This window comes from Danio rerio, chromosome 24 (genome assembly GCF_052040795.2).
Source record: "Danio rerio strain M-AB ecotype USA chromosome 24, GRCz13ab, whole genome shotgun sequence".
Lineage (NCBI taxonomy): Eukaryota > Metazoa > Chordata > Actinopteri > Cypriniformes > Danionidae > Danio > Danio rerio.
This window is the reverse complement of record NC_141044.1, coordinates 29,829,174-29,843,398: the sequence shown is the minus strand read 5'-3', so window position 1 is coordinate 29,843,398 and position 14,225 is coordinate 29,829,174. Positions and strand designations below refer to the sequence as shown.

The following is a 14,225-nucleotide window of genomic DNA, read 5'->3' as shown; positions in this document are numbered from 1 at the left end:
AAAACATAATTATTACATAGTTGCTGTCATAAAATCATAATTAATATTCATAAGGGTAGAAAGCTTGATTATATGACTTTCCACCATCCTTTCTAACTTGAATGTTTGAACTATCTTAAATTAAAAAAAAAATGTATTTAGCATTTAGAATATTAAGCATTCATGTTGTAACACTATGATAGCAAATTTTTTGCATGGCTTACATGTTTTAATTAGAAAGTTTTAATATAGGGGTAAAAGCCAAAAGGATAGTGGAAAGAATGTGTTTTTTTATAGTGTGTCTTGGTAATGTAACTTTTTAACATCTGTTAACATGCTTCAGGTGCCCCAAAGGACCACTTCCATATCCCCTGCACTGGTGAGGAAAAATTCTCCTGGGAATGGACCAGGCGGTTTGGGTCCAAGAACCGGAGCACATCTGATTCGAGCCAGGTATATTATACTTCTTTCAATTTTAAACTTCTGTCTTCGTTTTAAAATAGAGCAATGTGTATTTTATTTTCTTATTTTTACTTTCATTCCATTAACTGAGGCTGGGGGATATGGCAACAAAATCTTGTTCTATTTTTAAACTATAATCCCTCAATTACAAAAATTTACAGTTGAAGTCAGAATTATTAGCCCCCCTTTGAATTTTTTTGTTTTCTTTTTTTAAATATTTCCCAAATGATGTTTAACAGTATGTCTTATAATATTTTTATTTATTTTTTGCCTAGAATAAAAGCAGTTTTTTTCTTTTTTTAAGCTCAAAATTATTAACCCCTTTAAGCTCTATATTTTCTCGATAGTGTACAGAACAAACCATCATAATACAATAACTTGCCTAATTACCCAAACCTGCCTAGTTAACCTAGTTAAGCCTTTAAATGTCACTTGAAGCTGTATAGAAGTGTCTTGAAAAATAGCTTGTAAAATATTATTTACTGTCATCATGGTAAATATGAAATAAATCAGTTATTAGAGATGAGTTATTAAAACTATTATGTTTAGAAATGTATTGAAAAAAATCTCTCCATTAAACAGAAATTAGGGAAAAAATAAACAAGACCTAATAATTCAGGTGGGCTAATAATTCTGACTTCAACTGTATATATGTTATCCTGGACCACAAGGGGATCGTTCACACATAATGCGTTTTTCTTCACAATTCACTACTTTTCTATTGTTTTTTTTATGCAAACATGCACTTGACAGACATTTGACTAATACTGTATCAAGTTGAAAAATCTTTAACTTTCACATGCAGCACAGCCCATCAATGTCAGTTTCAAAAGCAGTGGACCAATCAGGATATCGTGCTATGCTGTGCTTTTTAAAATAGATTCCTTAGCACCACGTCTTGCAAGTTTAGAAGCAAAGATGCGTTTGGGTGCACAAGTTTTTTGTTTTTGCAATAGCTAAAAATACATTGCATGGGTTAAAATTATTGATTTTACTTATGACAAATACTCTGAATATTACATAAAGATTATCTTTATTATTGGACATTTTGTAAATTTTCCACTGTAATTATATAAAAACTTTATTTTTGTGTGATAATGCATTGCTTAGAACTTATTTTGGACAACTGTAAAGGCTGTTTGCTCAAGATTTTGATCAGATATTCAAATAGTATGTTGGCCCAACACTTTTTATCACTTCTATAACCCTTATGGCTGGTTTTGTGGTCCAAGATCACATATTTTGGGAATGAAGTGCATCCAGGAGGTTGTTATCAGAGAATAAACCCTGCAAAGCGGAGTAGATGCATATGAATGTGGATGTAAGTATATGGCTTTAAACGTATTCACTGAGGGTAAATATGATTCAAAGTTCCAGGATGAGCCTGCGCTAATTAGCAGTTAAGCATCTCAGGTGCCTTGGTATGTCACGACTGACCAATCAGAATCGAGTATTCCAGACAGCCATGTAATAAATATTTTTAAAATCTGCTTTAATCATTACATTTGACAAGTCTGCATGAACTGGAAGCTGTGACTGTTGTTTTGTATTGTGATGTAGTTTCTAGAGAACAGAATATCAAATGAGAAAACAGTGGGCGTGGCTTGTTTTTTCTACTGTGAGCTGATTGGATATTATAAAGTAGGCATTTCATTCAGAAAGATCAGGGAAAGTTTTAGAAGTGTTATTACAACCTAACAGATGCCTCCTACATACTATTTCTGTTTGTTGTCAGAGACCTGTCAAAACTAACAGTTGGAGGGGTGTAGTTAAGTATGTTAGCCACGCCCAAATACCGCAGACCGACGTGATCTGAGAGTTTAACTGAAAACAAACAGGAAGCGCATTGTCAGATTTTATTTAAAGATTTTAATTGTAAACTTTTTTTTTTATTCTTAATGACATGCACAGATGAATTGTTCACCACAAAACTAGCAATGTAAGCTAACAAAATCAATTTGGTTAGTTTTGATATCATGTGTAATTTACTCAATTAAAATGGGAAGATTTATCAATCTTTCAGCTGTCAATGGTGAGTGAATAAAACTGCTATGGCTGAAATAAAACCTCTGCATCTTCCTTGTATGATCGTGTTTCCGCAGTAACCCAGACCTGCGTATCCCCGTGGAGCCCTCTCTCCAGAGGACCAGCAGTGGCAGCTCCTCCAGCTCCAGCACACCCAGCTCTCAGGGCGGCTCCAGTGAGAGGAACCGGTTGGGAGGTGAGAGAGACCCTCTGGAGTATTCCCTCAGTCTGAGCACAAACACCAGGCCTCTGCACAGACTCCTGACGCTCCGCTTTCTCCACAGGCTCCAATAAACCTGAGGGATCACCAGCAGTGTCCCAAGAACCCAAGGCCAAAACCCAAGAGGAGAACAGGGAGGTGACCAGACCCAGCCGACCCGCGGTGAGAAACACACTTCCCAGAATCCACAGAGATCACCAAACTGTAACACACATTTCTGCTCTCACAGGGTTTGTTTCTGAGACCAGGATAAACTAAAATGAGAACAGCCAACCCTAAAGAAGCTATTATTATTATTCACCCAGACATTTCAATTGGCTGTTTATTTACATTACATTGAAAAGAACATACTGTGGTACAGCAAGAAGATTGCTGGTTCGTGTTGGCGTTTCTGTGTGGAGTGTGCATGTTCTCCCTGTGTTGGTGTGGGTTTCCTCTGGGTGCTCCTGTTTCCCTCACAGGCTAAAAATATGTCCTATAAGTGGATTGGATGAACTAAATTGGCTTTAGTGTATGTATGTGAATGAGTAAAACATAGAACGGTGTATAAAACATAAGCTGAAATGGTTGGCGGTTCATTCCGCTGCCACGACCCCTGATAAATAAAGGAATAAAGCTAAAGGAAAATGAATGTATAGAATATTAAAGAAGATTTTAGCTGAAATTGGTGATTTGTAAAGTCCTCAATCAACCAAACACCAAATCAAATAAAGAAATAAATAAATAAATTAAGCAACAGAACAGCCAATTTAGATTTTTGGATGAACTCTCCCATTAACTCTATTTGAATATTTTCACTCTATTCCTAATATCTCAAAAACTGTTGATGTTCTCTCTGAACTCAGTGTCTTATCCATCAATTAAAGACCTCATTCAATTTGAAATTTATGTATTTCAGCACGTAGTACTTTCATTATGATTTTGAAGTCAATATACTTTATACAAGTAGGGTCACGAGAAATCTGTTTTAGCTTTTCCCAGATATTATTTTATTGCATTATAAAAATATATATTGTATAATATATTATTATAGAAAATTACATTTTTACTTTTTTATATTCTGTATTTCTGGATATAAAAATAGTTTCATTGAACTTTAGTTGTCAGAAAGTTTTTCTAAGTAATTGAAGTCATGACAATTTTACATTATTTAATTACAAATATATTTACACAGTTTTTACAGTTACATATTAGAACCTGCTTTAAAATACATCTTAGTTTGTTCCTCAATTTCAGGTTCTGCAAAATTACTTATTCCTACATAAAATTACAGTTGAAGTCAAAATTATTAGAATTTTATTTCCTTTTTTAAATGTTTACCAAATTATGTTTAACAGAGCAAGTATTTTTTCACAGTATTTGCTATGATATTTTTCTTTTGGGGAAAGTCTTATTCGTTTTACTTTGGCTAGAATAAAAAGCAGTTTTCATTTTTTAAAAAACATTTTAAGGTCAATATTATTAGCCCTCTTCTATTTTTATCAATATCTTTTTCTCATTGTCTGCAGAACAAATCAGCCTTAAGCTGCAGTCACAATGGACTTTTCTCCCCATAGACTTCTCTCATTTGCGTCTCATCGCGAATGCGTCAGACCAGAAACACAAGGTCGTGCGTCAAGTTTCAAAGATCGATGCGTTGGAAAGTTCAAGCTTGGTGAACTTTTATCTGCGAAATCGCATCACTTGACTACATGAGACCAATCAAGGATCAAAACATGACCTCTCTGTACAGGAATTTAAAACATGGACCAATCGCTTGCTTTTTTTAATGTCTACTCATCTTGTTTAATCCCGCCCCTTTTCGCAGCGCTGTACGAGAGAATTTCTCAAGCTCAAACTCTAGTGTGACTGCGGCATTAACAAGTGATTTGCCTTATTACCATAACTTACCTAATTAACCAAAATAGCCTAGTTAAGCCTTTAAATTACATTTTAAAGGTGCAGTATGTAAGTTTGACACGGTGGTTGATCTAGGTATTACATTGCTGGATCAAAACAAACGCAAATGCATGTTGCCAGATTGAGGAGTGAGTCTGATTTAAGTGGTGTTCTAAATAAAAGCAACGGCACGCGATAAAGGGAATATACTCCATAGTTTTGTTCTAACCAACATCTCGAATTGATATATTATCTATATTATGATCTATTTCTTGGAGCTGAACAACAGCTTTATTCAGTGTTAATGCAAACCAACGCATAGTGATTCAGCATGTACATATAATAATGTTAAAGAGGTTTAAGATGTATTAATTAAATTATAAACCTTCATGACTAAGTGCCTTTTCTGTGCTTCTGAATGACTGTATTTAAATTTTTGTCGTGTTTTGTCTGGTGCAAACAGCCAGATTGCTTATATTGCACTGTAAATCTCATCATGTAGTGTGTTGTTAAGACACGCAGTTACAATGTAATCTGCTCACCTAATGTTTACGTTTGTAATATTTATATTGTTTGCTAATTAATAACCTCATGTGGAACTCTGAATCTCCAGCTCATTCAGAGGCTGCTACTGTCTACCAGAGGTCGCATTTCGGTCCCGGACGCTTGCTTTGAGAGCTTTTCTAAATTAATAAATAAATGAAGAAATTAATAAAATATGCAGTTTTCCAACTAGGCAACCCGGGCTGCTGAAATATAATTGGCTAAAGTGGCATCGGGCAGGTTAAAATTACTAAAACATAAAAGCTAAAACAATTGTATGCTTTAGAAGAGTCAAAAACATACATACAGCACCTTTAAGCTGAATACTAGTATCTTGTCAAATAATATGTACTGTCATCATGGCAAAGATTAAAGAAACTAATATTAGAAATGAGTTATTAAAACTATTATGTTCAGAAATGTGTTTATAAAATCTTTCTATACAACAGACCTTTGGAAAAAATATACAGGGGGCTAATAATTCAGCAGGGCTAATAATTCTGACTTATTATTAACTTATTCTGACTGTATACAAACATTAATTTTTTCACATAAAACAATATAATAAATCATGAAGTGACTTTTTCCCTTCTGTTTTTAGCAGTATAATATTCATGAACATTAGTCCACATCACCATTTGCTTAGGTGTCTGTTCATAATTCTAATGTATTAATCAAAAGTGTGCCAGACTCCAGGCCAATCCATTTTAAACAGTTTTATGATGGGATTGAATGATTCTGTCTTTGTTTTTCACATTTATGAAATCCTGAAGCTCTTTTGAAAGTTTCAACCCCTTTAATAGTCCCTGTACACAAGCTCCATTTTTAAATCAATTTTATGGGGTCTTTAATATACCAACTAAGTCTCATTTAAGCTAACCTGTTCATAACCTTTCCACAACCTCTAGGTAGAATCCTTATCTAGACATTCGCTCTGGGCACATGTTAAAATATATCTATGTGTGTGCCGCTTTGTGTTACTAACCATTCTCTCATTTACCATTTTGTCTAATCCGCTCAATTGTTCCTCCACCCGTGGTTCTCTATTGTCGGTTCTCTTTCTCCAGAGTTATAAGAAAGCCGTAGATGAGGTTAGTGACATTTTCTCGCTTCATCTTTCTCTCTCTGCCCAGTTTCGTGTTTCCTACCATTCAAAGTACTCTTCTGTCTCATCTATTTCTGTCACTCGGCCTCTCATGTCTTCAATCGTTCTCTCATCAATATTTCACACCAACTCACATTCCTTAACTTCTCTTCGATCTCTCTGTCTGTCGCTCTCCTTCACAGCTTCAAATGACACGTCGGTCGCCATCCTTAGCTGCACATTTCTCCATCGCACCAATTTTTCACAGTTCACAGTGTCCGTGATCCTTGACAAAGAGTTTTATTTGTGACCTAGCTGGTGTGGGTCAAGGAAATGAGAGTGTGTTTAATTTTGTTGAGACGTATAATTTGAGTTTTGGGGTATAAACTGAAATTTTACTATTGATTTAGCTGTGGCAAAATAAGAGTATTCACTTTTTTATTTGAGTGAAGTTTATTTATTAACTCATTTTGAGAGGAGCATGTGATTATGATTGAAGACGGCAGGTCCTGCATTAACTAATCCATGATTTACCAATCCCATGATTCCTAACTCACTATAAATAATCTGAATTTCTTACTACAGTTTGTTTTGAAGATACCCCCCTTTCACCCCTACTCCTCCACATTTCCTTCTGTAGGGCGGCATGGTAGCCCAGTAGTTAGCACTGTTGTTCTCGAGACCTACCTGAGCTCAAACTTCCCTCTAGCCCTGCAAACGGGAGGTAGCCCCGGGCTCAAGGATCTTGTGAGCTCAGTGCTCTCTACCAGGACAGCATGCCAAACCATATATTATATTGTATTATATTATAATCAATCATCAGCTAAGTGTGAACTCTTGAAATGAAAGAAAGGCAGTGAGGGAAAGAAGTATAAAGTGGTTCTTATCAGTGTTGGGGAAAGTTACTTTTGAAAGTAATGCATTACAATATTGAGTTACTCTTGAAAAAAGTAACTACTTACTTGGAAAGTAATGCGTTGTTACTTTTATGTTACTTTTTCATACCTGCCTTTGTTAGGCTTGATCTCTTTCAGAACTTGCAGTGTTTTTTTTTTTTTTTTAATAGAGGAGCTCTACATTTAACGACACACTGTATAACCTACACCTTCTTTTACCTTTAACAAAACTAATCTAAAAAATTTGAATAATCTTACCTTCTGGGAAGTTCCTGATGCTTTGCATGCTGTGTAAACAGATTATTAAAAGTTGAACACAATGCGTTTGCTACTTTTGTATTTTTGTCTTATTAGTTGAGTAAAATCACTGTCCATTCTTCAATGTGTTTAAAATATTGAGAATTCTTCCATCACAGAAATGTAAGGCTCTGCCATCTTGGTTTCTGTCTGTTCCCTCTGGGAGCTCATTCTCTCATTGAGTGTGATTCAACGTGATTACACTAATTTTAAATCAGCAAATCTTTTTTTTTTTAAGTGAATTAATCTAAAAAGAAACTCATTACATTTACATTAAAAAAAATGAACTCAAATATTATTACTTCATTTTTAAAGTAAAGCGTTTCTTTACTCATTACTTAATGTTATTACGTAACTCACGTTACTTGTAATGCGTTACCCAACACTGGAGGACATTTTTTGTGCAAATTGCTTGTAGTTATTATTTGAACTTTGTTTTATTCAATGCCAGAATGAAACCATTCTTGCTTAATTGTCATGTTACGTTAAATACAATCAAAGCAAGTAAAATTTCTTACAATTAACAATTATGTACAGTGGCTCAAACACGTTATAAGTTGTTTATAAGGGATTGTGTAAGCATTATATTTCATAAAGAAAAGCATTATAAACCGTTAAACATACAAAGTTTTGTGAACATGTCTTCATCAAGTTTTACAAGGTTTTACAATAAATTAAACCCCAATACCCAAAACTCAAGACCGGTTTAGGGAAAAAATTAAAATTTAATAATAATTAAAAAATAAAATTAATCTAATCAATCATTCACATTCCACAACTTCAGACTTCCAAAGCTTCTTCAATATCTCCATTTTTCAAAATGTTCAAAAACACCTGCCAGATATCGCAAAATTCTGAGGATTTTTTATTTATTTATTGCATGTGTGAGCTTTTCATAAGCCAAACATGTAATTAAGTCCAAAGGAGGGGCGATAACATTTTTTTTTACAAAAACAGTAAGCATTACAACTTCTTGCTTGTATTAATTATAAATCAACCGATTTTCTTTCTTCAGTAGACGAAGCACAACTGTCTTCATACATATTCAATATACATAATCCAGGACATAAGGGAATTGGAGAAACAGAAAACATGCGCCATCTGCTGGCAGAGAGTGATTCTGCGGTTCATTCAGTTCGTCTTGTTTCCCTCACACGTTTGATGACAATATTTTCACATAACTAAAGTCAGACAAATCTGTTTTTGCTTTAAATTTCATGATATACGGTCTGATAAAGATTAAAAACTGCTTATGCTGCATGTATACACCACCTTTGTTGGGATCATGATTGAAATGCATTGGTTGCTTTTGATTTTATACAGACAGAGCACAGGCAAAGCATTCCTTTATATAACGAGATAATATTTATTTATGTAACTTAATTTAAACAAACAGCAAATCAAATTAATTTTGTTATATTTTAATTTTTACAATGAAACATATAGCCTTACACGCCCTACAGAAAAAAAAAACAACTTAAACCAGCCTAGGCTGGTTGGCTGGTTTTGGCTGGTTGACCAGGCTGGTTTTAGAGGGGTTTGGTGTCCAGCTATTTCCAGCCCGGTCTTTGCTGGGCAGGCTGGGAGATGACCAGCTAAAACAAGCTATGTCCAGCTTAAACCAAAGGTTAAAACCCTTCTAAAACTAGGCTGGCTTAAGCTGTTTTTTCCAGCAAGGAGAGATGCCCAAACCCGGTCATGGATGGCCGATATCCTGCAAATTTTAGTTCTAACCCCAATTAAACACACCTGAACGAGCTAATCAAGCCAGTCTCTTTCTATAATAGAAACTTCCAGGCAGGTGTGTCAAAGCAAGTTGGAGCTAAACTATGCTGGTCATCAGCCCTCCAGAACAGAGTTTGAGCACCCTTGGCCTAATAAAAGAATATTTACTGTTTGTCTTTATAGTCTCCTTTTTTAAATAGGATAGTTCACCCCAAAGGTTTTATTCTGTTATTTACTTTCACTTGTTCTAAACTTGTTTAAGTTTCTTTCTTCTGTTGATCACAAAAGAAGATATTTTGAAGAAAGCTGAAAATCTGTAACCATCGACTTCCATAGTCATTAAATCAAATACTATGGAAGTCGATGGTTCTTCAAAATATCTTCTTTTGTGTTCAACAGAAGAAGGAAACTCAAAAAGGTTTTTAAATATTTGAGAATGAATAAATAGTGAGTAACAGTTCCTTTTTTGCTGAACTATCACTTTAAAAAATCATGAAAAAGCTGAATCGTGAATTCAAAATCATGTATCGAGTTGAGTGAATCATTACATCCCTAGAAACCAGCATCCCATTGAAGAATCATTGTTTAAATATAAGAGTTCTCTCGCTGATTCCTGGTTTCCCAATGATATTTTCTCTCTCTCCGGCTGCTGGTGGCCTGTGGACAGGAGGAGCTGGTAAGAAAGAACCAGAGCGGAAACTGCTGACCCCACTAACCTCCTGCATGCAGGGCACAGGCCTCAGGAACGACCCCCCGCTCGCCTTCGGTTCTTCAGTGTCCTTGATTTCTCTGACTTGTGCACGTGATGGTTCATACAGTTGTGCATCATTCTTCGAAATGATGACTGATGTTTTAATCCCCACTTTCAGAGTTGATTTATTAAGCTTACTTTAGTTGCTCATCTGTAATGCTTTGCTTATTCCTTTGTTTCTGGAAATCTCTTCGGTGCCATTTATATGACCTAAATGTGCAAAACGAAGGTTGTTGTTTTGACTCGTACTAACAGATTGATCACTATCATTGTAGCATATGCTCTTCAGAGGCTTTAAAGGAACACTCCGGCTTTTTTGGAAAGGCTCTTTTTACAACTCCCCTAGAGCTAAACTGTTGAGTTTTACCATTTCCTGGTGGGTGCATTTTTATCTTAGCTTAGCATAGGTCACGTGAAGGAGTTTTAACATTTGTTGGTGGGGGTACTTTTAGCTTAGCTTAGCATAGGTCATTTGAAGGAGTTTTAACATTTGCTGGTGGGTCCACAATTACCTTATTATAGTTCATTTGAATGCGTTTTACCATTTGCTTGTGGGTGCACTTTTTAGCCTAGCTTAGCATAGATCATTAAAAGGAGTTTTACCATTTGCTGTTGGGTGCCTTTTTAGCTTAGCATAGAAGAAAGGAGAGTATACCCTGCTGAAAAATCCAGCTTAAACCAGCCTAGGCTGGTTGGCTGGTTTTAGCTGGTTGACCAGCCTGGTTTTAGAGGGGTTTTGGCCATTTCCAGGCTCAATTCCAGCCTGGTTTTAGCTGGTCTGGCTGGAAAATTACCAGCTAAAACCAGCTTGACCAGTCTAGTTTAAGCTGGACATAGCTTGTTTTGGCTGGGCTCCCATCCTGACTAGGCTGGTCAAGCTGGTTTTAGCTGGTCATCTCCCAGCCTGACCAGCTAAGACCAGGCTGAAAATGGCTGGAAACCAGCCTGGAAGTGGCCAAAACCCCTCTAAAACCAGCCTGGTTGACCAGCTAAAACCAGCCAACCAGCCTAGGCTGGTTTAAGCTGTTTTTTTCGGTAGGGTAGTCATTTCAGCCCAGAAAATAACAACTTTTCATTTTCTGTCGGTCTTAGTGTGCAGTGTAACTACAGAAGTCAAGCTTCAAATATGAAAATTATCAAAACCTTTTTAAGAGAGTTGCTAATGGTGTAGTCCAATTTAGTGATGCTAAGCTAAAAGTGCTCCCGCCAGATCCAGAGGTAACTGAATGTATTCAAAATGGTAACACTCAACTGTTGGTGACTTGTAAAATGAGCCTATTTTCAAAATAGAGTGTCCCTTTAATGATTAAATGCTGTTCAAGTTTTGGTGGATTAATATTTCGCATAAATCAATGTAAAAAGGCATGAATAAAGAATTTGTCTGTCTTCCCTCTCTTAAAGGACCTCACTGCTCTGGCCAAAGAACTGCGTGAGCTGCGAACCAATGAGGACACCAACAGGCCACCGAGGAAAGTGACGGAATATTCCTCATCCAGTGAGGATTCAGAGAGCAGTGAGGAAGAGGATGGAGAGGGTGGAGCTCATGATGGCACAGTGCCCGTCAGTGATATACCACGCATCATGTGAGTGTGAACCTGATTTTTTTTGGTGAATTTTAGTCTGTCAGTATGGTGTTTACCACTGCTCATAACCAATTGTTGAATTTTATGATGTGTAGATTTGTTTAATTTTTAGTTTAAATATTATACATTATTGCTATTCATTAATCATTAAATACTTTTATATTTGCACTTTTAGTATTTAAGTGCTTTAACCTAATTTAGCTGACATGTAGGGTCAATCTTTAATATTAGAGTACATTTAAAATGAACCTTTCTTTCACATTGAGTGCAATACCATACCTTTTACAGACAATTGCTGGTACTGACCAACAATGCAGTTTACACTGGCAAAATGTTCTTTTTAATTCTACACCAAAAACACAAACTATTTATTGAGCTTGCAAGTTTAATAAAATGTTACATTGAATTACAATCAATTCATATTTTCTCTGAAAATATTCACCACTGAAGAATTTTTTTTTTAAATTTATTTAATTCAAATGAAGTTGTTTTATATTTATACACGTACAACTGAAGGCAAAATGATTAGCTCTCCTGTGGATTTTTTTTCAGATGTTGCCCAAGTACTGTTTAACCGACAGAATATTTTTAACACATCTTTAAATGTAATATTTAGGGATGCTCAAAATGATTGATTAACCGATAACTGAAAGGGTGCGTTTTTAATTATTTCAGTTTTTGGTATCAGTTAAACAATTAAAAATGTATATTTTTCATTTGTCAACTTGCGGGATGGTAATGCCCCATTTTCACTTTGAATGGGTGACTTCAAGCATTGCCGAACTGAATTTTGGGTCTCAAAATTTCTCAACTTTTTAAGTGCAAATGGAGCCAATCAGATTGCTTTATGCAAATACCCTAGCTCAGACAGTAGCCTATTGAAGACTTTTTCCTCTGGCTGACACTGCCAACTTCAGAGACTCCCTCCGTCAAGCAATGACACTGAAGCCCCGAATGTAACGGGCAAGAAATATGCAACCACACGTGCGTACAGACACATTTTGCCAAAAAAGCAAAATGAAAGAAGGATATTGCTGGTCACAGTTTGACACAGATGAGCTGATGCCAAACCAGCGCTGATGCTGATTGCCTGTGTCTTGAATCAGTGTCAAAAAACACCTACATTTATTTGCACAATTGACGAAATAAGCCAAAAAACTTTCTGAAATGTGCTCTGGCTTGGAAACAAGCTGGCCACAAGTCAGAGCGTCTACGGTTTCTCTCCATCAGAGCATGCTCCGGCACTGCTCATAAACAGGGTTACAATGTAACCTGCTCACCTAATGTTTACGTTTCTAACATTTATATTATTTACCAATTAATCACCTCATGTAACTTTCATTTTGGAGTCTGATACTATCCACCAGAGGTTGCATTTCAGTCACAGGCGCATACTTTGAGAGCCTTCCGGACTAAATGAATGAAATCTGATGTTTCCCATGAAGGGAACCCAACGTGCTAAAATATAGATGGCTAAACTGGAAGTGGGCGGGTTAAAAGAACCAAAAAGAAGACAGAATTTCTGTCACGTAACTCAGATTTTCAAAGCAGAATAACTGACCTTAGCATAGTTTTTCAGATAAACAAGAATGTTCACTTAGTATATTTCTTAAATATCTGCCAACATACATAATGGTGTTTTTATGGTTTAGAAGAGTCAAAAACTGCATACAGCTCCTTTAACTTAATGCACAATTTAAAGGCTTTACTACAGTAGGTTAATAAGGCAATTCATTGGATAACAGTGGTTTGTTCTGTAGCCAACTAAAAATTATAATATTTTAGGAGGCTGATAAAATAAACCCCAAAAACTGTAAAAAGTACTTTTATTATACTACATGAAAAAATGCATTTTTCCAAAAGAAAAAATATTATAAGAATTATTGTAAAAAATATCTCTATAAAAGCCATTAATGTTATTTTTTTTATCCTAATTTTTCCATCAGGCCTTCTGCTGGCCAGGGTGGCACTGACTCATTGGGCAACCAGGAGGATTCTCATTCCAATGATTCATTCGGCAAAAATTCACAAGACAGCACCCTGATGATGCGTGAGGTAGGTGCATCTACCTAGACGGGCTCCTAAAACTCCTACACTCTTTCCTCTAGTTTTACATCCATTTAAGTTAAACTCATGTTGTTTTTGCCTTGGTTAAGCCTTATTTTATTGGGTTCTGTTTTGGTGTTTCTTCCATCTTCTTTGCTTTGAATTCTCCAACCGAAAACTCTGATCAAGCTGGCAGACTCGCAGACAGAGGCAGCTCTGTGCATTTCCCAAATATCTCTGCAAGGGGGCTTAGCCACGTAAGGGCCCTCAGTAGTGTCGCCCTACTCCTCTTTCTGTTCCTCTCTGCAGACGTTTGGGGAAAGAAAGCTCGGTCATGCCGAGAGCAATGGTTTCCCCGGTAGCTCCAATCTGCCTGATCTAGTGCAGCAAAGCCACTCGCCCGCCGAGGGCCCTGGGCGGCAGTCTAGTGCGCTGGACCTGGACTCTGTGGCTGAAGTAGGTGACGGACGAGCCTGTTAGAGCCACCCTGCACTCCAACCCTCAGATTTCTAACCCGACACATCTAATCCATTCCCATTCAAATCTAATGCACTGTAGATTGACTTCATTTAATCACATTGCTTTTCTTTATGTTTATTGATTTGTTCCTTTTTTTTTTTTTGTTTGCTCTTATTTTAAGCTTCTTTTTTTAAAACATTCAAACATGTAGGACAGTGGCCTGTTAATTAGATGTTGTTTCTCTTTGCCCCATTTTTTCTTCTTGCGAAGTGACCCA

General features: G+C 36.2%; 1 protein-coding gene across 17 annotated transcripts in view; it reads left to right on the top strand.

Moving 5' to 3' along the window:
- The window catches only part of tnikb (TRAF2 and NCK interacting kinase b), a 145,263-nt gene that overhangs the window by 106,972 nt on the left and 24,066 nt on the right, over positions 1-14,225 (top strand). For 8 of the 17 annotated variants that reach the window (XM_087308708.1, XM_087308703.1, XM_087308701.1 and 5 more), the window contains 6 exons: positions 323-432; positions 2,544-2,662; positions 2,751-2,848; positions 11,262-11,443; positions 13,390-13,498; positions 13,799-13,945. In XM_087308708.1, the coding sequence (XP_087164834.1) occupies positions 323-432; positions 2,544-2,662; positions 2,751-2,848; positions 11,262-11,443; positions 13,390-13,498; positions 13,799-13,945 (765 nt within the window). Of the gene's footprint in view, positions 1-322; positions 433-2,543; positions 2,663-2,750; positions 2,849-6,174; positions 6,199-11,261; positions 11,444-13,389; positions 13,499-13,798; positions 13,946-14,225 lie in introns of all 17 variants that reach the window. The other 9 variants (XM_087308710.1, XM_087308706.1, XM_087308705.1 and 6 more) reach the window with 2 other exon arrangements.